The sequence below is a fragment of the Amphiura filiformis genome, chromosome 10, assembly GCF_039555335.1.
Source record: "Amphiura filiformis chromosome 10, Afil_fr2py, whole genome shotgun sequence".
Classification (NCBI taxonomy): Eukaryota; Metazoa; Echinodermata; class Ophiuroidea; order Amphilepidida; family Amphiuridae; genus Amphiura; species Amphiura filiformis.
This window is the reverse complement of record NC_092637.1, coordinates 68327821-68352444: the sequence shown is the minus strand read 5'-3', so window position 1 is coordinate 68352444 and position 24624 is coordinate 68327821. Positions and strand designations below refer to the sequence as shown.

The window sequence follows — 24624 nt, the reverse complement described above, 5'->3', positions numbered from 1 at the left end:
AAAACCAATAAATGTTTTGCAACAGATTGTTTGAGAAGAATGAGAAGGATTTCGCCAAACAAAATATAAAGCCCATTGACGTGTTAACCAATAGTGTACATTGTGTTGAATGATCTTTCTTTCAAACTTGGAATTAAGTGAATTGGTCCATGTGTTATGTAATCGCTCATTTCCTCGCAAGCAGCCAATCGATTCAAATAAAATTACCAAGATGTAGAATAAGATGAGCTATACGCTGCTTTTTAATTTTTGGATTCTGATGCCTATTTCTCAACTTATGTCCAAACTCATCTGTTTAATGGTGTAAATATCCAATGCAGCAGATGTCAATAAATGCAGCAGTTCTTGACTTCTTCCCCTAAAAAGACGTCAAGAACTGGAACAGGTATTTCCCTTATACAAATATTAGTCAGGGTGAATATATTAGTCAGGGTGAATATATTAGTCAGGGTGAATATATTAGTCAGGGTGAATATATTAGTCAGGGTGAATATATTAGTCAGGGTGAATATATTAGTCAGGGTAAATATATTAGTCAGGGTGAATATATTAGTCAGGGTGAATATATTAGTCAGGGTGAATATATTAGTCAGGGTGAATATATTAGTCAGGGTGAATATATTAGTCAGGGTGAATATATTAGTCAGGGTGAATATGTTAGTCAGGGTGAATATATTAGTCAGGGTGAATATATTAGTCAGGGTGAATATATTAGTCAGGGTGAATATATTAGTCAGTGTGAATATATTAGTCAGGGTGAATATATTAGTCAGGGTGAATATATTAGTCAGGGTGAATATATTAGTCAGGGTGAATATATTAGTCAGGGTGAATATATTAGTCAGGGTGAATATATTAGTCAGGGTGAATTTATACACAAACTTGTCGTCTTTAATTGACATTTGCATGGAGAGGGTTAAAATAACTTGACATAAATCGATGGAAGCAGACTATAATTTATGTAGATTTCAATGTGTTTTAATTATTTTTGATCATAATATTTGATTGATAGTCTTCCTAACTTGCTGGAAAATGATGTTAGTGACTTAACATCTATATACTTTTGACCTCTGCTTGCCGCGGCAGGAAATGATGTCAGTGACATGACATACGATATACTTTTAACCTCTGCTTGCCGCGGCAGAAAATGATGTCAGTGACGCGGCAGGAAACCGACCACGCCCTTACTTACCACCACAAATCATAGATAAACTTTGACCTCTGAGTAGGGCCTATAACTTTTTGTACCCTAACACAATTAAGGTCATTAACGTACAAACATAATTGAGGTTAAAGAACTGTGTCCTGATAGATGAGCATGTTTTATCCTAGGAGTGTGTATCCTAGTGTGTGTAAAAGTCATTCTATGAGTGTGCAACCATATTGGGGTTAAAGAACTTTGTCCTCATAGATGAGCATGTTTTAGATTCTAGTGTATGTAAAGGTCACTCTATGAGTGTACAACCATATTGGGGTTAAAGAACTGTGTCCTGACAGATGAGGATGTTTAAGATCCTAGAGTGAGAATAATTATGGCAGACATGTTGGTTTTCATACAAAAATACACGAGGATACTATACATGCAATTTATCTATGATTCGTGATTTATCGTACTTATCATGTTGTTTTCTGTGCCGTGCCGATCACCCTCTATGAATCCGGGCTATGAATATCGTCACTATGGAGATCGTCGCATTTCCTGCCGAGGTGCATTGTGGTCATAGTAAAACGTATTGATCTTAAAACGATATTACGTAATCATTTTCAGCTTATAGGAATGACAATAAAATTGGTAAGGTGTAACAGGTGAATTTCGGGATATTACGGTAAACACAAAGTGTTATTAATAGCGCTCCTTTATCTTGTAAAATAATTGCAGTTTCAATTCATTTACAATCAGAAAAGATTTAAAGTTGTTTTTAGGTTCTTGCAATATTGTATCGTTGTCTGGTTCTCATCCGCAAATCTGAAAATAAATGAGAATAAGCAAAGAATAATTAGTATTAGCGGTGGTGATTGACCTATGTAGTGCTGATGTGTGTTAAATAAAATAAATAATACATTTAATGGATTTATATAACGCAAAATGCGATTCAAAGCGCTGTAATTTCGCTCCCACTGCTGAATCATCACAATCAGATCATATCAACTAAGCCGGTTGCTGCCGCACCAGACGTAAACCTATCCGCACTTAGATTGAGTCCACCCATTGTCTGTGGAGCTCCCCAAATTTCATAACCAAAAACTAATCACCTGTTTTGGCACACCACTCCACGCCATACATAAATTCTGCCAGTCACATTTCCCCAATATGAAATTTTTTTAAAGTAAAATTTTAATTTTAATTTTACTTCATTAAAGTCTGGCGGAGGCGGGGTTCGAACTCACGGCGGCGGACTGCTTTGGATACACTATGAACCCAGCGCCTTAGACCACTCGACCACTTGTCTTCTTGGAATTCATTTGAAACTTATTTGAAGATATAATCGCAACTTCAACATAGGCCTACCACGTGACAAGCAAAGGCAGAAAACGTACCATATTTTGGAATTTTATTTGCCTAAAAACATTTATGTGTATTATTAGCGCTCAATTATTGTTAACTGCGTGTTTTTATACAAAAAAATCCAATAATAAACATGATAACTGGGCGTCTGTATGGACAATACATTATATCGATTTTGACACGTGCTTGTGTATCAGTACATTTCCATGGTCAGTAAAATACTATAGAGGAAAACCTACCATTTTCTTGTATACACGTTCGACGTTTTTATCAATTACATAAAAAATCCATTTTAGACCCCAAATGTTTTTTCAGGAAATAAAAGATTAGATTACCATAAAAACGAAACAGTAATATTTTGCCGGGTCTAATGTAATATTCACATAGGATTTTCAACGTTTTTTCTATCCTTATTTTTGCTCAATTAAAAAAAATATTTTGGCGTATATAAAATTCTCTGCTTCTTAAACGACATCAAATGTGCCACAATTGGGTATCACGAATCGTTATATATGATGTGCAGTTAATATTCATATTTTCTTTTATACAGAAGATGCTTCAGTTTTGACAGGAAAAATATTTTCTTGAAAACCCTCTCACTCGGTTATTTTAAAAGGTAACCACGCTTCCCTAGAATGTGCAATAAATTAGCATTAAAATTTTTCTTATTCTAACAGCAAGCGTTTCTAGAATGTATTATGGCGAAATGTGGTGTACTGTTTTGGAAGCAGGAGTAAATCGCCAACAAACACAGAAAGGGGTTAAATGTCGGGTTAAGGGTATTTAAGGGTATAAAAACGTTTTGATAACATTCATAAAACATTTTTGAAAACGTGATGCAAAAACTATTCGCAAAATGTTTTACAATAACGTTTAAAAAACGTATTCATGATCTTTATATGCTGGGCGGGGATCCCGGAGAAAACCTGCGAGAGCGAGCATGGATCGGAATACACCAACTGCACATACAGTCCTTGGGCACGGCTGGGGTTTGAACCAGGGACGGGACTGTTGTGGCGGTGGACCTGGGGGCGGTGGTGAGTGTTACCGTGGTGGTGGGTATTTATGGTGATGATGATGGGTTTTAACGGCGTTGGTAGTGAGTGTTAACGGTGGTGGTGATGTAATGATGAATAACTTATTATAGAGTACACGTGAATACATACATGTCTACTTACTATTTGTTTTTATTGGACGAAAAGAAGGAGGTTTGGACTGTTTCTTCCTGGGTTGCCAACAACGCCTGAAGTGGCCTCAGCTACAATGGTGTCATGGACGGCACCGGCTGATACACCTCTGGCAAGGAGTAGGGCGGATGCTCCTGTGATTATTGAAATGTTAAAAATTATCATTATTATAATTATTACTTATTATCAATACTGTCTGGATATTATACAACGGCAATTAAACTCAGCGCTGTGTGCAAAACAACATATTGATGCCAAATATATAATATTGTGTATGCAAATTTACATGCTTTGCCGTATGTGGGTTTTCATATAATCAATCATAATAATTATGGTAAGGTGTAGGGGTAAAAATTTTATCAAACTAAAATTCAATTCAATTCAATTCAATTCAATTCAACTTATTTTTCTTCATGGGTTAAGTAAAGGGTTGATATTAGAGTTTAAAGAAGCAATCAGTGGGTGAAATTTTGAAATAGGAAATGCGATTGCAGTTAGAAATTTTTGTATGCCGTAAGGACGGAACAAAGGGTCGTTTACGTCATTAAAATGAAAATGATATTTGTACTTTAATTATTGTGCTAGATCTTATAAATTGTGGGATAGGCTAGCGTCAAAAATGGAGATATCACTTTCGACCAACTCTTTGGACCTACTCACTCGACTCAGTTACGCGCAATTTTACCCTTTCTCCTCTCTTTTCTCTTTTTTCTTCTACTTTTTCTTCCCTTTACTTTTATATCCTTTCTCTTTTACCAGCTTTCCTTTCCTCTTTGTTTCCTCTAAAGTTTAAGCTATTTTAGCCCAAAATGAAAGGAAATTTTGATATTTGATTGGCTAGTGCATGCGAAGCTCTCACAATTGTGCAATTTTACCCTATATTTTCCCAAAACATATTTTTATTGGTCTAACTTAAAAGATGCACCAGGGAATTATTTTCATTTTTTCTTCTCTCAGGACTTGAATCAGAGCTAAGGGTAGTTTACGCTGATCACACTAAAAATTAAAATGATAACAGATCAAACGAATTCGTATTGGAATGATTTTAACATCGATCGATTGTTTTAGATTCATTATCCATTTCTAAAACTAAACATAACGCCCACTCACATCACCCCCCCCCCACACACACACACACCCACCCCACACACCCCACACACACCCACACACACAGAGCCGCAGCCAGGGGTTCATGGGTGCGACGTGAATCCCCAAAAAATTTGTTTGTAAAAGTATACAAAAAGTTCAAACATTTAAGAATTCGCGAGCGTAGGTCAAAAAATGACCAAAAAATCTTCAAATTTGGGGAAGAAAGTCCACTTTTCACAAAATTGCAAACGAGGACCTCGATTTAAGGAGGATCTAACCGAGGACTTACACACCCGTTTTTAATCGACACACCGTGGATCTCACACAAACACACCAGACAACTTACTATCCAACTGTGACCCGTCCTGTACCCCCTATGGAGACCTATCTTATATGCATATTTGCACTATTTACGTTATCGTTATCCTGGTCATAGTTTCAAACCGAGGACGTCCTCGTTTGGAGGTGTGTCCTCGTTTTATGGTGTGTATCCATCCACCAATATACACACAAAACACCCAACCATAAAAACAGAAATAAATATATAAATAAAGTATGAACGAATTAATTAAATAAAGTTACTTTACCTGAGACGTGTGGGCAAGCCATTGAAGTTCCGCTGATTGTATTGCTGGCCGTGTCACTGGTATGCCATGCGCTGGTGATGCTGACTCCAGGGGCGAAGAGATCGGTGCAAGACCCGTAGCTTGAGAATGATGCTCGTTGATCACTACTATCAGTTGCTCCTACAGTAATAGCCTGAATAATTTTAAAAGAACGATTTAGAGTGGGCCTATTAAAGGATGTTTCATACCCGACGTTAAAAGTGTCATCCACATGGTAAGAGAATATGCCTAAAATTGAATCAATATAACAATAATAATAATCGATGAAGTATGATAAAAATAAAAAGTACACAATTCATATATCAAACCCATTTGTTACACGTTGAATATAAGTCGAAACTAGGCAAATCTAGTGGTAAACAAGAAGGTGATGCGAATCGAACTAGGGACCAGCCACTTCGTAACATACGACTGAAACAAAAGGGATTAAGTGTGCACGCAGGATCGCGTTTGGCAGGAGGATTTTAACTAAAGTAACAAAGACAAATATATGAAAGTATGCATTTTTGGAAAGGAAGTCATGAAAGGAACCCTGTTGTATCTTTGAAAAATTTATGAAATCTATTTTTCGAAAAGTTCCAAAAAGAGCACGGGTATCCCACTAGTCCTCCGCAATACTCTTGTCTAATCAGCGAGAAAAAACGAGAAATGAATGACTACGCTTATTTTTACTGTCATTATAGAATAAATACATAAAATTCATGCACGTTTATTAAATTGTTTAATCGTATTTTGTCTTAATACCTTTAAATGAAATATGCTACTATAATGCTATAGACCATAGATCGTGACTAGACGCATAAACAGACGAAGTATTATTTGATGTGAGTGACCGAGGGGTGCGGATCGAGCTGCCGAACCCTTGGGTAATTATCTCACAGGATTGTAAATTTACATATCTACATTCAGCATTCAATTTTTGAGATGTTTTGATTTAAAAAAATGCCCGAATAAAAGTGAGCACTTACCGATGGTTCACGTGCTGGTGAGTAGTTGCAAGCATTGTCATTTGAGTTTCCTGCAGCTACGGACATAACAGCTCCTGCAGTAACAGCGGCCGCAACAGCATCATCAAGAGACTGTGTGGCACCTCCACCGAGAGACATGGATCCAACTCTCATTCCACTAGCATCGCGGACTGAGTCAACTCCTAGAATGTTGGGAGTTAATAGAACATGATGATTGGACATGTGAATTTTAATATCGAATAGGCCACGTGTTCCTAATTAGGAAATATTGCAATTGAGCTATTAGGCCTACTGTTGTGACATTAAGATTATCGCCCACATATTTCAAATGGAGCCGCCAATTCATGTAACCTCATTTGAAATGTATTGTCCCTTTGTGGACGATTAAGGTCAAGTCTTCCATAAGGGGTGTAAGGAAGTCAAATGGAATAACATAATAATGTGCCCTGTGGGAAGAGGACGAGCAATTTTGGCACGCCGTTTGGAAATCTTACGGATATAAGGCAAGTATGTCCGTATGAAGAAAAGAACAGGTTTACAGAGAAGTTCATTGAATTATGGGAAGGACGAGGAAAATTACGTCACGATTCCATAATATCTATCCCAGTCTACTCCTAATGCCAGAAAAATACGGCACTAGATCATAATGACTTTGAGATATCTGTGCATCATCACCGTAAAACATCTTCCTGATTTAGCTAAGGTAGAGTTTAAAGCGCATGGCCATAGAGAATATACCCAGAATAAATCGTATACCTAAACCAGCGAAAAGGCGTGTGACGTCAGCTTTTTCGGCTGCCTTAAGTGCTCTGTTAGCAACGTTTGGACAGCATCTTTTGTGGGACATGAGAGCACAACAGACATATCGAATTGCATTCTGAATACGAAGAATGTCCTTCTGATATCAAATATAATGATGTATATTCATACGTAGCGGTAAACGTAAATAGAAAGCAAAATAATACTTCTACGCTACTCAAATTTGGTACACTCATCGGAGCGCTTTCATCGGTCAACCGCGTCTTCAGCGGATGTTGTTGCTCTGAAGATTGTTGTTGCTAGTGATGTAGTATACTAGAGCACCTCCGATGACGTCACAGATGTTGATGACGTCAAACAGGTAGATGTTATGGCGCCCCCTTGGTTCCAGGGAGTCAGGAGGTTTTTCCAGACAGGGTCGATGTCTAACACTTTGTCACGTTTCAGTCTGGGTCTTTTAGTTCTAATATGGATTGCTTCCAAGAGCCTACGAGGGAAGTCCTTGGATTCCCTCTCTAACACTTTTACGTACTCCCAGTCAATCTGGTGCCCTTCTTTTGCTTTCTATTGATATCAAATAATTTTGATTTTTTTTTAATTCGCGATATAATGCACATTTTATAGCAAATTAATAAAAATTGATATTTTTGATATTTAACAGTCCTCGAAGTAAACATTACAAATCTAATGATATGTACTTAAAGTGTATGTAGCTAAGATGAAAAGCCGACGATCACTGAATTGAAAATGTTTACCTTTCGTATTGAAGATAAAAAACACCCAGAAAATGTAGGTCTTTTTAGGAAAAAAATGTATATATCTTCAATATGAAAGGTCAACATTTTCAATTTTTTTATTGGTCGTCGGCTTTTCATCCCAGCTGATCAGGAAGGGGTCAGCATAAACCGCACGGCGTAAAATTTCTGAATTTGAGCAACATTATTCTGATATTGTCAAATTTATTGAGGTTTACCAATAAGTGTTCGTCAGAACTGAAATGCACTTGTAATCTACCAGTTTTGAAAAAATATGGCTCTGAAAAGTGGTACGCACTCAGAAAGTTTGAATGCCCCCCATGGCCCCCTGGGGCCAAATGCTATAAACTTACTCTACACAAAGAAACAGCGTGAGTTCATTGGACAACCAAGTATCCGCCCAGTTGTTTTTTACGTTAAGTTTATAACATTTGACCTCAGGGGGCCATTTAGACTTTCTGAGTACGTACCACTTTTAAGAGCCATATTTTAAGCTCCTCCCGTGTTCAAAAATTGGTACATTGCAAGTGTATTTCAGCTGTGATGAATGCCAATTGCTGAAGTTTAGAAAATATCACCTCAAACCACTATAAATTTGATAACAACAGAACAATGTGGCACAAAGTCCGAAATTGTGTCCCCTACAAAGCTCAAATTCAGCCTCCCTAAATCCACCACAATGTAAAGTCATGGAAAGCACATTTTCTTTCAAACAATTATTTTACGCCGTCTCCCGACACACTCCAATTTATATTTAGCCCGTGCAGTTTATGCACCCCCCCCCCAGACCAGTCTTCGAATTTTGCGATAAAATATTCCAATATAATTGTCAAGTCTGTACATATCATTAGATTTGTTAAGTTTACTTCCAGGACCGTTAAATATGAAAGTTTAGATATCAGATTTTAATCATTTCAAAAACTCAAAAAAATATTTGACATCAGAAGGACATTTTTCGTATTCAGAATGCAATTTGATATGTCTGATGTGCTCTCATGTCCCACAAAGATACTGTGCAGACGTTAATGTCTGATTCCTAAGTAGGTTTCGTCTTAGATTAGCAACAGACTATCCGGTGGAAAAGTTAACAAACAAGGATCATGCGCTATAATAATGTCCGAATATGAACAGTGTTTGTGACCAAGTGATACGACGTTGCCCTTATATACTTTCACCCTCCTCAGGTTTCTACTCGTATATTAGAAATGGCTTGCATAAGAGGTATCTATTATTGTTTGTTGGCTTACCAGTTCTCCGAACCGGTTGAAATTATTCGGAGGCAACCTTTTCCTAAAAACGTATCTGTACTTTGAGTCGGTCATACTGTCGGTACATTATCAATTTTATGCTTCCCAATCTCCTAGTCTCCTAAACATGACTAGACTAAGGCAAAAAAATTGTTTGATTGCCCTCATCCTACTGACCCTAATCTAAAAAATCCAGTAAAAAGGTGTTTTTGTTTGTTTGTTTTTGTTTTTTCTTTGGTTTTACTGTGTAAAAGAATACAGATCATAATTTTGGAAATTCCAATTTTTCCCCAAAATTTTTGACATCCGTAAAAATTTTTAAAACAGTTTGTTCACACCTCTAAACTGTTTTAAAACATGAATGAAATGGTATACAGTAGAGGGCTATGTTGTTATGCTAATTTAATAGACAAACGTGTTTTGGCTATGACCTTTAAATAAAATTAATTACCCCTTGGAAGGAATCTATGGACAATCAAAGAAATGTTTCTGGCCTAAGGCGTGTATAGGGATGAGAGTACATACCAGCAATAACATTAGTCCAGGAACCAGATCCAAAACAGCTGAGCACACGAACACTTTTCACCATAGAACCGGCTGCAATACCATAGGTTGTTCCACTGGTAGTACCACCGCAGTGAGTTCCGTGTCCGTTGCAATCTTCGCCATTATTCTGTAGTAATTAAGTATGAAAGCCCGTATGAAAGTACCAACGATTTGCAATTATTTCTGATTAATTAATTGACTGATTGATTAGTCTTGTTGGTAGACTAGTGGAGATCGCAGGCTGGTATGTAAACTATAAGCTACACTCTTGAGTCAGAGTTTTAGTATAGACCTATATAATAGGGGCAGACTCCTTATCAGGGCCGGATTTACCACGGGACCCAGTGGGCACGTGCCCAGGCCCCGGGGGGGGGGCACTCAACTTAAATTTTGGTAGGGGTGTGCGGCGCGGAGCGCCGTACTTTGGGAACTGATTTTCGGGCAAAATAGGGGCTTGAAGAACTGAAATTAGGGCCAAATTATAGGCTGTTCAGCTAAAAATTTCTAAATTATTTCCAAATTTGAGCTTAAAGAGCTACAATTGTAAGAGTTTGAGGCTCAAAGAACTGGAGCAGATCCAAATGTGGGGCTTAAGGAACTGCCGGAGAGCCTAAAAAAGGGACCCTTGAGCGCCGCACATACCCGTACCACCTTAACATGTGAGTGCCCCCCCCCCCCTTCCGGGGCCCAGGCCACTTCTTAGGCACTAGAATACTCAAGCAACTACCCAGCAAACACAAAAACGTTTTAAAAACGTTTTAAATAAGTTATATTTTGGCTTTTGGTTTAGGTAAAAACGTTTTAAAAACATTAAAATGTCGGGTTATATAAAGGTCATGATAGCGTTTTAAAACGTTTTGTATGAAAACACACCACAACAATATTTTTAATGTTTTAAAAAATGTTATTGTAAACTATTTTTGCAAACATTTTAGCCAAATATTGTGTCAATACTTAAATAACATTATGTTAAAATATTTGAACCCAGTAAACACAGAAATGTTCTTAAAATGTTTTTTTCAAAACCTTTTAATAACATTTAAATGTCGGGTTATAAAGGTTGTGAAAACGTTTTTAAAACGTTATTGAAAATATTTTGGGCAAACATTTTTCGCAAAATATTTTTCAACCCCAAAATAACATTCTGTTTAGAATGTTTTGTATCAAGTTTTCAAGAATGTTTTTGGGATGTTATTAAAACGTTTTTATACCCTTTATATAACCCGACATTTAAACGTTTTCTGTAAAACATTTTTGTTTGCTGAGCAGTAGATTATCAAAAAATGTTTTGTAAGGTTATGAAAACGTTTTATAGTCTTAATATACCCTTTATATAACCCGACATTTAAACGTCAACCTTTTATAACCTTTTGCGAATGATGTCGAAAACGTTTTGTGTTTGCTGGGTAACTTGAAGCAAAAATTCTTGAAAAAACTTATGTTACAGTGGTGGGGTGGGGTGACACTTCGATTCGAAGAGCTAGGGTGAAATTATGTTGCCGTGCAGAGGGGTTAGCAATGAATAAGTCTGAGTCTGTCGATCTTATAGTCTGTCGACCCCCAAGGGTCTGTGATCTTAGTATAGCTTCTTGGTGTAAACACTTTTCATCCATCTTCTGTCGAACCGTATACAGGGTGTATCAAAATGATTGGTACCGGGCTATGTGACATTTTCAAAAATATATCAAAAATATGAAATTGCTAATTAATATAGTTTTTGTACTATAAATAGAAAGGGGCATATGTTAACTTATTGATCTATTAATCTGAAGTTGATAGGTTGGTGCATCTGGGAGCTATTGTCATTTAAACGAAGATCGACGTAATCATGGTTTGACTTACACAACACAGGATGAATAGGTTCACTGCTTGAACCATTTATTGCATACATACTCTTCAATATCATGATATCTCACCTCAGTATACATAACATAAAATTGCTTTACACGTGCTTTTAGAAAGATAGTGCCTGAAGTACCTGCCGTATGACTCTGGCAGTGTGAGGTGAAGCCCTATCTTGAAAGATCTTAACACCTGGGATGGGTCCATTCTGTAACTGCCCATATCAAGTTTTGAAGCATTGCAATTTATTGCATGTTTGCATGGGATACGCCTTGCTCTTAGAAGCTGTCTCCTAAATCTTCTCTGCACTTCTCCATAGCTTTGTGTCGACCAGTGATTCTTAACTATGAATGCACACTGAAGTGTGGAATACTGTGGAGCCATTCCAATAACTTTTACCAGGTCTAAACTAACCTACACTGTCTACAGTCTATAGCCATTCTGCCACACCATCTACTTAGTAATCTCAATAATACAATTTAAATTACCGCCCTGGATGGTGTTGATACACAAACTTCTTTCACCCCACCTAAATTATTCAAGTCAATAATATTACTCTCAAGCAATAAATATTGATTATACCATTTCTATATATTATGAATGAAGAAATAGGTAAGGAAAATATTAAATATTTCCATAATTTTCAACATATCATCCTCACAATGTATTTGCAGTAAAATAGAGCTTTGAAAATGGTGCGCTACTGATCCAGCGTTACGATGAAAAGTGTAAAAACACCTACTTTCCTTTAGAATCATGTAACTTCTGAATAGAATGTGCTATCTTTCTGATCTAAAATTCTTAGAGAAGATAAAACTACTATAATTACAAATATTTAAACAATTAACCCCAAACTGGCACAAAAAAATAGTAAAAAAATTCGGCAAAAAATGAGAAGTCTTCGGTACCAATCATTTTGATACACCCTGTAGAGGTAGGTATTTATTACAGGCATTTATATGGATGGGAATATTTTTGACCTTGCTTTGGCCCAGTTGAACCCAAATGCATCCTTTGATCTTTTTTTGTTTTTAACACGAGAAGCGTAAAGTCGCAGATATGTCAAACCAACCCTTTTTGAATAGTGACTACGATAGAGGAATACCTGGTGTAATTTCAGCCCGGGGGGCACCCCCATATATTGCGTGTCAATAGACCCCCTTTTTGAGGCAAATCTGCTACCCAATGACCCCTTTTTCATCAGCTTACACCCAATAACTCTTTTTTTTCAAATCTGCCACCCAATGACCACCTTTTTTCATCAGCTTTACACCAAATCTGTACATTTGTGAACAAATGTTGTAGCCATTTAGCTGCAAAATTGCTTGGAACACCCACTGAATGACCCCCCCCTTTCTCGACAAAACCTATAGAACCCTATTCATGTACTCCGGTAAGTACAGGTACGTCACTTTCATATTCGAGTGCCCCCCCCCACTCCCCTCGGAATCTCGGTCCCAGACTGCATGTGGCTCGATCAATCACAAACATAATATGTTAGGTTTGACAGAAACTGGCTAAGGATACTAACTTTGGTGTGGTTTTAACAAGATAAATTTTGAATTTGAACTTTAACTCTTTTCTGAGCAGGGTGCATTTTGCCACCAAAGTTTGTTTTATTCTTGGAAGTCAGTTTATGATATTAAAACTAAGTTTGAACCTTAAGCATGTTAAGCCACACATTACAATTCCTCATTTCTTAGGGAAATGGTCAGACAGTAACATGAATAGGCCGTTATAGGCGTGAATTGGGCTATTCCAGAAAATAGGTGCACACCCCCTATAGAGGAGTAAATTTTCAATCAAAGAAATGTCCGGATTTCCAAGTCTGCTTTCTGAAAACGACTGGATTTCCAGTTGCAAATGTAACTGGAAAAAGCTTGGAAATCCAATCAAATGAAGGGAAAATCACGGAAATGTTGAAAATGAGCTCTCAAAGTGAGGATTTCTGATTTTAAACTATATTTCTAGCGGATTTTTTTGCCTTCGGGCACTTTAAAAGTCTGGATTTCCATCAGTCACGACTGGCCAAAAAGTCCGGATATCCGAACTCCTCTATAGGGGGTGTGCATCTATTTTCTGGAATAGCCCATTTCACCTTGAGCATATGTATTGTCTTCTAGTGCCTGGTTTTCCCCCAGGTCACTCAATACGCGCTATGTAGCTGCTTGTTTTTAAACACCAATAATGTGTGATTTCCTTGCATTGACGCCCTCATTCTTTTCAAATTTCTACTTTTTGCATGATTGGTATGCCTAATTGTGTACATAAAAATACCCTGTGAATACTAAGCCTGAAGTCCTTTAATTATAGTAAAATTTAAGAGTTTTAAATCCGAGGACCCCCCCGGCTTTATTCGCCAATTCCCCCATAGAGCTTCACATTTAAGCGGTAACTGATTTTCTTGCAATTTACCTCATTATTGCTGCTTAAAATGATCAGAAAACCTCCTTGACAGTTGTTACTAATATTACGTAATATTTTTGGCAAAGAATAACACGGCTTTAATCACAAAACCCACGCGGGATTTTTGCTCGCTGTTTTACTCTCAATACTTACACCTGATTGATAATCCCAGTGGTAAGATGCACGACCGCCAAAGTCCTGATGGGAATGACGAAGACCAGTATCAATGATGTATACAGTTGTTCCGGAGCCGCTACCTATATGGTATGAAAGAAATATAGCTTGAGAATTTACGATTTGAACAGCAACGGTATTGCACACTTGTCAAAACTCAAGATTTCGTCAAAAAGTAACGCGGCCGTTACATATACGCCTATAGCTATGATAGCTTCTGAACTATTAATCGTATTCACAATATTTTAACATAATTATAGAAGTGGTTTATGTATGCATATTTTGATACCCCGGTCGCACAACTTAGGTCAATATTAACAACACAGCATTATTTTTAAAGCAAAAAACAGCAGAATTTATAAGTTGTACTTTAAACGATCAATGGATATAAAACTCAAGCATTGTGCACTATTAGAAAAAAACGTTTTTAAGTAGGACCTAACATGGTTCTTGACTTGTCATGTATGTGGAACCTTACATGGTTCTACAAAAAACAGAAATGGGTTCTGAAAAGGTTAGAAAGAACCATTTTAGACCTGAAAAGGATTCTTGAAAGGGCAGAAAGAACCATTTAGGGGTTCTTTAAATTTTCAAGAACCATTTCTCTTGAGGGTTCTACATACAGGACAGCCAAGAACCCCTTTTTCTAAGAAAAAAACCGCTATTACTGCTTTGTTGTTAATATTGTACAAAAATGGGCGTCATGGGTATCAAAATGTGTTAACATATTGTGAATCCTAGTGTATATTTCCAATGCTACATTACTTTGTTAAAGTAAGTGTGCCTTAAACATGTTGTAGATGGTCAGTGAAATCTATTCTAAATCGGTCGATCCTTTGGAAGCGCTGACGTTCCAAAAAGACATAGGAAGCATTAGAAATGGTATCCAAATCTCAAGTCTATGCATATGGTCATACTAAATAGAAGCCAAGCCACACATGTTATAAAATCCCTTTGCTTTAGTCAAAATGTAAAATGCGGTGAATAGATTGCCAATTTTCAAGAGGTGTTAGGGAAAACGATATCACTGTCATGACATGTTTGATACTTGTAAGAGCTCTCGGCGACGATATTAAGTTGTCGAGACAATCACGAGTTTGTACCCCCCCCCCCTTCGAAAACCTGGCTATGCCACTGCCTTAAATATTATTGACCTGATCCCGGATGAAGAGACACATCATACATTTTAGAGTTTTGAAGTGATAGGTCTTTGGAAATTGACAGCATACCGGTTAAAGTGGGGCCTTCCGGAGCTGCGAAATAAGTGCCCCCATACACACCCTCACCCACCCACACCCTGGGGACTTGATGTGGTAGGTTATGAGTAATATTACTATTGAGGAAACCAATAGTGTTGAATGGGAAATGGAAACTTTGCACACTGGCAATGAGTTTGTTTAAATTAAGGGGTTTTTTTGTCTCTTCGACTTTGTTTTCTTACTTACGTGGTGGATTGTAGGTGTTATCAAGAGGGAGGTTGCGCTGATCAGAACGGTCAAGACCCCATGAGGCGACTGCCTGGGTGTAGGCAATACCATCTTCTTCAACATAGGCGACACCATCAAGGGCAAGCAGCTATAGAGTCAAATTAAAAGACAAATGTCAATGTTAATGAGCAGTGAGGTAGCTTAAGTATATTAATGACTTTGTACAAACTTGAAGTATATACCGCCTACGGGGATGTCTGGGACGAAAATATGGCAGCTTACTGTTACATCGTCGATAACAGATCCCGCAAACACAAAACATTTTACAGAAAAAGTACCCTATTCTATTATTACCCCCTATCAATTTCGTGCCATATGGCACGAAATGGCTTAATATGCATGTAAAAAATTATTTACACAAATAAAGTCTTATCTTTGGAACAGTTTTGATAATTTATCAATTCTCTATCCACAAAACACCTTTTTTCCTAATATAACTACCATTAGCACATCATAAAGTGGTTTAAAATGTTGGAAACCTGCATATTTTAACCATTTTTAGGCCAAATTTTGCCCTAAAATTAGCCCAAAAATGTCCATAAACTTTTAAATATAGTCCAAAGTAACTCGGATTTCTTTTTATTATATGTAGAAATACGGAAGTGTATTTAAAACTGCATAAAAATGCCACATTGATGTACTCATACACTTCAAAAATGTAAATCAAAATATTTTTTTCATTATATTTGGCTATGAACTTATTAATTATTCATGAGCTAATTTGCATAAAATTTACATAATTAAATATTAATCATGTTTTTCTTAAAGCTTAAAGTCCAAGCTTGTCAATGGTATGCCAGTTATTGGTTTTTACCCAACCAATAACACTGCAACACAGTAGTTAATATGATACCTCCACACCACTCAAATATACCACTTTTGTGTGGGTAATAGAATACATTTTCATAGCATTTAGAAAATATTTTTGAAAAATTGATATTACACATTTTAGCACAATGTAATTCAGTTTTGACAAAGTGTTTTGCAAAAACGTTTGCCAAACATTTTGACACTATTTTTTAAATATTGATGTAGTTTTGGGTATTCGGCACTCTGCCGTGTTCATAATGATATAATCCGACATCTAAATGTTAGAGAGAGAAAGCGTTTTGTTCAAAACCAAAACGCACGTGCATAAAGTTTCAAAAACATTTTGGTGTTTGCTGGTATAACGCCGTCTTAAAGTAAAAAAGACTATAGGCTTATCTGTTTTACAATAACCAATTTCCCTTCCTAGTCCCCTACATATTTGCGATTTATTCCGTACATACTGCAGTTACTGTCCGTTTTCCTATACACAATACACAGTGCTCTTTCCCATTGACGCGTGACCTCTACAAATAGCCCTACGTTAAAAGTATGGGGATAAGACTAGTTAACGTCGCTGTGTGAACAATAACCGGCCAATATTAAAAGTACTCTTCTAAAGTTCTAGAAAATATAGTTTTTAACATGTCCTAAATTTTTAGCTAATTTAGATGTTTGGAAATAATTATTCGTACTTTGGTGTTTTAGTTAATGTTATAGGTAATAGTACATTGCCTAGTTAACGTCGCTGTGTGAAAAATAACCGGCCAATATTAAAAGTACTCTTCTAAAATTCTAGACAATATAGTTTTGTAACATGTCCTAAATTTTTAGCTAATTTAGGTGTTTGGAGAGGGTCGCACTTTTGTGTTTTAGGAAGGATATGTAAACGACAGATAACACCAAAAATATGAAGAAATTATTTCCAAACCGTGTTAAGTCAACAATCATTATGTTGCTCATTTTCAAGAATGCTGGTTTACAAAAAGCAGACCATTGTCTCATTTCGTGAACAAAGGTACACATACCATTGTTTCCTTTCGTTTCCTTTATAATCGGTTACCCAACTGAAGCTATAATACCAGCTTTATTGAGATATCGCACATGAAAACAGACACTTGTGCACAACCAGAGAAGATCCGATTTAATCAGTTGAGCTGTTTCAATGAGTGTTATCTTGGTTTAATAGCTTTTAATGGGGTTAAGTCCTGCAAAGGTCGAGATGAATTCTACTGTAGACATGACTGCATCATGATTCATTACATGATGAAGATTTAATAGGGGAGAAGATCGAGATTCAGGTTTCTGCGCACGCACTGCAGTAACCAATTTCCCGATCTAGTGCAACACATATTTGCGATTTATTCCGTATTCATTACTTGATAAAGATATAAGGGAGTGGATCGAGATTCAGGTTCCTGCGCACAAACTGCAATAACCAATTTCCCGATCTAGTACCCTACATATTTGCGATTTACTCCGTATTCATTACTTGATAAAGATATAGGGGAGTGGATCGAGATTCAGGTTCCTGCGCACGCACTGCAATAACCAATTTCTTGATCTAGTGCAACACATATTTGCGATTACTCCGTATTTATTACATGATAAAGATTTAGGAGGGTAGATCGAGATTCAGGTTCCTGCATCTGACTTACCTTCTCAACAAGGAAGTCAGGGATATTCACGGCTAGGCCATTGATGGAACTGTATTTGTATTTTACGACTGCATTCAGCTTAGAGAATCCCGCAGAAGAAACAAACTTGTCTTGATTCACACCTTCCTGCATGGGAGATAAAAAAAAAATCAATTTCTTTTATACATGTATAATTGAATATACGTAGTGGTATATTACTAAATTAGAAGAATTTTTAACTTTACCAATACTGAATGATCGCTTACCGGGTACAGTTAGTACTGTGAAAGCGCTTCCGGTAAACAATTAAATTTAAGTAGTGTTCAAGTTAAATAATTATTCTAATTCAATTTATTCAATTTTTATTTCAATCTTATTAAACTGGGGCTACGCTACTGAACATATAAAATACTTGGACCCCAAAGGATTCTTACAAAGACAACACTGTCAAATCGTGTTTGTACTTTTGTTGGCCTTAATAACGTAATCACTAAGACGATTCTGTTTTCCTCTGTTTTTTTTAAATTAAAATTTGTCATCATCACATACCAATATCATAACTCTATGCACCCTATTTTACCTGAAGACGGATGATGTAGGATCCTGGAACCCTCTCCGCTGCTTTCTGGAACCTGGCTCCCATGGCTACAGCCACTACGGCGAGAAGAATAAGTACTCTCATGATTGGTCCTGTTTGTTCTGTACGCAATAAAAGAGATGACATGATTGGCTATAAGAAGGCTACATACATGTATGATATATTGAGCCAATCAGCAACGTGGTACGAAGCAAATGTGCAGCTGAGGATTTAGTTTCAATATTTAGAAGCTGTATTTTGATTGGTCACTCTGATTAATATATTGCATAATTCACCAATCAGGTACCCTGTATGTAAGGTAGTAGTTTTCAGATGAATGTTTGTTTGTTTGTTTGTTTTATTTCTTCTTTAGCCTGGGTTACTCATTCAGTGGATGTTTTAAGGTATCCTCTGTTCTTCTAGGCCCACGTAATGTATCACGTAATTGTTCAATCAGAAACATGTAAGAAAGTTCCGTCTCGGATGTTTAAGTAATAAGTGATATAGTTATTAGGCTTAGGCTTCAACATATAAAATTTTCAGATATTATATATCTAAAAATATCAAGAGCTATCTTAAGATTCACTGAACCAATAGGCCTACTATGCTTGTTTGCACTTATTTTAATATTTTAATAAACTTTTCATACTGATTCTAAATATGGCCATAAAAATTTACAATTATGAATTTTTTTAATTAAAACATTTTTTAAACTTATCGTCTCGGCACGGACGTAGAGAGATATAAGTTTAAATATTAATGTTTAATTACACTTCCTATTACTCATCTATTGTCTTTAGTATTATAGCAATATTGTTACTCACACGCTGTATATCTTTTTGATGAGTATTAATCAAGCCCATAAGCGTCTATATTGGTATTATTTATCACATTTTACACAAAATGTAGGTCTGAATGACACGCTAGTACGCATAAAAATGATACATTGATCATATCATTATCTATCATTTAAAAAATGCTGAGCCAACCTCGCACAATTTCTGTAAATCTATGAAATTCAAGTTTAACAATAATATCATAATATATAGGCTACTCGGAAAACTCGGAACATGACCAAATTTAACTTATCATATTTTACACCACACATAGACAGACTAGTACGCATAAAAATGATACATTGATAATATCATTATCTATCATTTAAAAGGGCATTTCGTGATCCACAGCATCATTCCCCCACTTTTCTCAAAAAAAGTTGAGATTTTTATATCACTGGAAACCTCTGGTTACATAATGTTTATGTACAAAAAATATCTTGCAGATTAATTCGTTTAGCAAAGATATCGTGACATTTGAAGTTCGTTCTGGTGCACCAAAACACAATTACCACACATTGTCTATGGAGCAGTGTAATGCACATAATCATGCGTAACTCGCAAACGCAAAATCGGAATTAACTGAAATTTTGGGAATAAGCCTTTTTCGTGGATATCTACTGAAAAATGTCATAAAAAGAGGATGCTAGGATCACGAAATACTCCTTTAATATAACAATTTTAACAATAATATCATGATCTACAATATCAAAGGCTTTCGATAAGTCTTTCGACTCTGCAGCTAAACCAGCTCTCTTGAGTTAGCTGTTACATCCTGGATGGACATAGTCATGATAGTTTACAATTCTGAAAATGTTTAATTTCAACAAAAATTGACACTTGTTGTCTGCATTCGACACCCGCGTGGAGAGAATTAGTCAACGTGAGTTAACACCTGCACCTCATCAAGATTAAACCACCAGTGATTGGTAGCTACATAGCTAAATACATAACAATAAAGTAATGAAGTTCTACACAAAGCTTGCAGAAAACGAATCAGTTAATGTCAAAAGTTTTATCAGGGCTCAAAAAAAGGCTTCAACATCAGAAATTCTTAAATCGGACATCGCAGAGCATGTAGCAGTGCAATAATACGTAATTAGATTACCATGATCACGAAGCAGACAAAACAACTTGCTGGCTGAAAGAAGTAATTTGGAATAGAATGTTTGCATGAACAAAGACGAGGGGACTTACAAACTAGACAAAACCTACGATCAACTCATCATTAAACGGCAACAAGGAAGTTTTTGGAATCAGCATCAAGACTAAACATCTAGAAACACCACAACAGAGTGAGTGATCAAGGAATTCAAGTATTACTTGGATCTGAAAAAGAACCTTTCTTACTTTAACTCTCTCCACGCGGGTGTCCACTGCAGACGACAAGTTTCAAATGTTTTTCAAAAATTCAAAAATCTCTGAACTGTACATTTTCATGACCATATTTGGAATCAGCATGGAAATGAATTACAATGAGTACAAACAAGCTTAGTATTGGCTCAGAGGCTCTTGAGGTAGCTCGTGATATTAAAAAAAAAATATCTCAAAACTTTCTATGTTGGAGCATATAGCTAGCACGCAGAGCATCAAAGTAATGAAGTAATAAAGTAAAGATATACAAGAAGTATTGCATTGCCTTACCGTTTCGGGCTTGTCCACTGAATTCGTTCCAGGCAGAAAGTGACTAGAAGATGAGCTGCAGGGTGTTTTATACGTTTTGACAACAAATGAAAGTGCTGACATCTAATAAACATGATAAGGTAATCAGCGATTGTTGACTTGAACTTCAACTTGACCATCTGCATCCAATCCCACGCGATGGTCAAACCATTTCTGACCCATTTCGATAAAACGTGGAAATTGTCAAACTTTTACTTTCTAATATTTTTCTGTAGCCTGATTCTGTAACATTTCATTTTCTGAGTTTTTGATGTAGCTAGTTGCAAAACCTGAAATGTGTAAACATTTTACTTTTTGATGCAGTTGCAAAACCCAAAAAATGTCAAAACTTACTTTCTAAGATTTTGATGTAGCCTCCAAACCCTGACATTTCAAAGTTTTACTTTATGAGATTTTGATATACCTGCAAAACCTTGAACATGTCAAAATTTTACTTTTTGATATTTAAATGTAGCTGAAAACTCAGTCGAAACATGTCAAAATTTTACTTTTTAATTTACTTTGCAACGATCCATGCATCAATACCATTGCTGTGTAATTTGTGGCAGAAATCATTTTAAAGCTTATTTGGCCCTATATTGGAAATGCCCTTTTGACCTTTGACCCCAATTATTTATACACCCTATATGCACTACCTATAACGAATGTGTTAGTAATAACATTGTTGCCTTGTTACCTGTATGGGAGGAGGAAACCAGGACTGCCGCGCACACTGTACTTGTGGTATGTCCAGCACCTCCTGGGAGATACTGAAGGGACGCTGCAGCCAAATAAAATTGTTTCGCTAGCCCAATATCGCAAATGTTGGAGAAAGTCTGCTCCGCAGCCGACTGATGATGATGATACGTGTGTAACAAAATAGATGGACTCTGGCAACTATTCTTTGTTTAAATATTTCTTGCAAGGGGAACATTTTGAGACAATTTTTATCAAAAACGTTTTGGCCTATATGAAGCCCAAAATGTGACATTTGCCATTGTATATATGTAAATGAGAATTCTACTTTTTCTGAATCCTTATGATGAAAGGAATACACTGGTAACAAGATTGGGAGGGACAACTTTGACCTTCGACTCACTGTATAATCAGCCCTGTACACCTCATGGTGTACATTGTGGTAAAATAAATTATATATTGCAATTAGTCCCAATTGATTTGCTTTAACTTTTTAGAAAAGTGACATAAGTTGAGAATCGTAATTAAAAACAGACGACAGGTTTCAAATATTTTTTAGAAATTCAAAAATTTCAGAATTGTACATTTTCATGACCATATTTGGAAAAAGTATGAAAAAGGCATTTAGATGAGTACAAACAAACTTAGTATTGGTTCAGTGGTTCTTAAGATAGCTCTTGATATTTTGAGAAAATAGTTCAAAACTTAAAGACCATTACCTCCCAAGTAGGTCTTCAGTTGTGTCCCTGTTTTGTGGTAACGGGCCTGATTTTATCATTAATTATGAGTCGTCAATAATTTGGCTCTTCCGTTTAAAATACACGTTCCCCCCTGTGCATTTCACTGCCGTCTTAATGCTCTGTGTGCTAGCCATAGACTTCAACATTAGAAGTCCAGGTTTTGGGATATTTTCTCAAAATATCAAGAACTATCTCATGAACCACTGAACCAATACTAGGCTTGTTTGTACTCATTTTAATGTATTTTTCCTACGATTGCGTGCTTGTTCGATATTTACCAGAGGACACTCCCTTATATTGGTACGCGTCGTCAACCCCATTTGGAAGCAAACTCTATACCCAATAACCCCCTTTTTATTAGTAATTGGTAAATAAAGTACCAAATCAATATGTAAATATTTATGAACTTTGCGCGCATTTTAAATAAATTGAACATTTTTGGATTCATTATAGCTTCAAAATTGCAACTTTTCAAGGTCAATGACACCCAATTTGTAGTGTTTTCACACTGAATGACCCCATGACCCCCATTTTCTTGAAAAAATTTTTCGACAAATAACCTACACCGCCGATTGACTCATTTGAAAATTTTGACCTTTCGTATACATATTTTTCTCCACAAAAAGACCTTAAGTCTTTTTAGGAAAAAATGTATTTCTTTATATAAAAGGTCAAAATTTTCAAATGATCGTCGCCTTTTCTTCCCAGCTACATACACTTTAAGTAAATATTATAAATTTTACTTCGAGTACTGTTAAATTTAAATTTAAATTTTTAATATATTTTTAACTTATTTGTGATGCGATCAAGCAAAATCAGTCGGAACTCGGAAATATTGCTTTTGAGATATAGCCACACAAAGGAAATATTATTTCCTTTTGTTTCCTGTTGTTTTAATTGCTCATATCTATGGAACTGGTTGTTCAATTTCAAATGGGTTTTCTGCAAAATGCAGCTTTGTAAATGCTTTTTACTATATCCCATAAGAAACTGAAAATTTAATATTTCCGAGTTCCGACTGATTTTGCTTGATCGCATCACATTTGATATCAGAAGGACATTATTCGTAGTCAGAATGCAATTCGATATGTCTGATGCGCTCTCATCTCCCACAAAAAATACTGTTTGCGAGGGCAGGGTACCGATGCTTTGGCCGTGATGTTTGGGATTGTAAATGACAGGAGGTGCCGTTTGTTTGGAGGGTGATTGCTTTTTGCCCATGGCGGCTTGGCTGACAGCCGCGGCACGCCGGTGCAGATGTTTGGGCGATGGTTGCTGGGCCATAGGTCTTCAGCCATGCTGTGTTTGAGGCTGTGGTTTCTGGTCTGGTTTCGGTGTTTCCGACAAATGGATGACTTTTTGTTCGATGGAGTAGCTATGGTAAATGAATAGTCAAGGAATGGCCAAAACCTTCAATTTCATTAACAAAAACAAAACCACAAAAAAGAAATTTAGCTGTAATTTGGGGTATTGAGGTCATGATTTCTGCCCAATTTATATATAATTATATCTTTTTTTTTTTGGAACCCCCGGGCAAATATCCCATGCAGCAGATGTCAATAAACGCGTCTTTCTTGACTTCTTCCCCTAAACAAGACGTCAAGAATTGGTAGTAAGAATTAGTAAGGGTGAATATATTAGTCAGGGTGAATAGTCAGGTGAATATATTAGTCAGGGTGAATATATTAGTCAGGGTGAATATATACACAAATTTCGCAATTTGTCATCTGCAATTGAAGACCTGAGCGCAAGAAGATCGTAAGTCCACTTGGCCCGTCAACATGTATACACTAAAGTTGTGTATAGTTTCGTATAGTTTGGTAATGTTTTATACATGTTCAGGGGCCAAAAAAAGTCTTTCACAACCTTTCATGATGTTTTCACCCTGGAACATGTATTAAACATTATAAAACCCCTGAGAAACTATACGTAACTTACATGTATACATGTTGAGGGGCCAAGTGGACTTACGGTCTTCTTGTGCTCATGTCTTCAATTGACATCCGCATGGAGAGAGTTAAAAAAAACTTTGAAACTTGAAATAAATCGATGGAAGAAGACTATTTAGATTTCAACG

The 24624-nt window shown here is 36.4% G+C and overlaps 1 protein-coding gene across 1 annotated transcript; it reads right to left on the bottom strand.

Moving 5' to 3' along the window:
- Positions 1–1019: 1019 nt before the first annotated feature.
- LOC140162075 (aqualysin-1-like) lies at positions 1020–21502 on the bottom strand. Its single transcript, XM_072185365.1, has 10 exons — positions 21466–21502; positions 18617–18735; positions 18058–18183; positions 15551–15680; positions 14085–14188; positions 9663–9810; positions 6377–6558; positions 5370–5541; positions 3685–3827; positions 1020–1966 (listed from the first exon to the last, which is right to left on the bottom strand). Exons 1-9 carry the CDS (start codon positions 21500–21502, stop codon positions 3694–3696), a joined length of 1152 nt encoding a protein of 383 aa, XP_072041466.1. The 3' UTR covers positions 1020–1966; positions 3685–3693.
- Positions 21503–24624: the final 3122 nt, after the last annotated feature.

Bases quoted from the DNA above. Each gene is read 5' to 3' on its own strand.
- LOC140162075 (XM_072185365.1), bottom strand. From the start codon at position 21,502: ATGTCAGGGTTTGGAGGCTACATCAAAATCTTAGAAA. The intron at 15,681-18,057 runs GTAAGTCAGATG...TTGACTCTATAG, and splicing joins CTGACTTCCTTGTTGAGAAG to CTGCTTGCCCTTGATGGTGT. The intron at 9,811-14,084 runs GTAAGTATTGAG...TAATTACTACAG, and splicing joins ACTGGGATTATCAATCAGGT to AATAATGGCGAAGATTGCAA.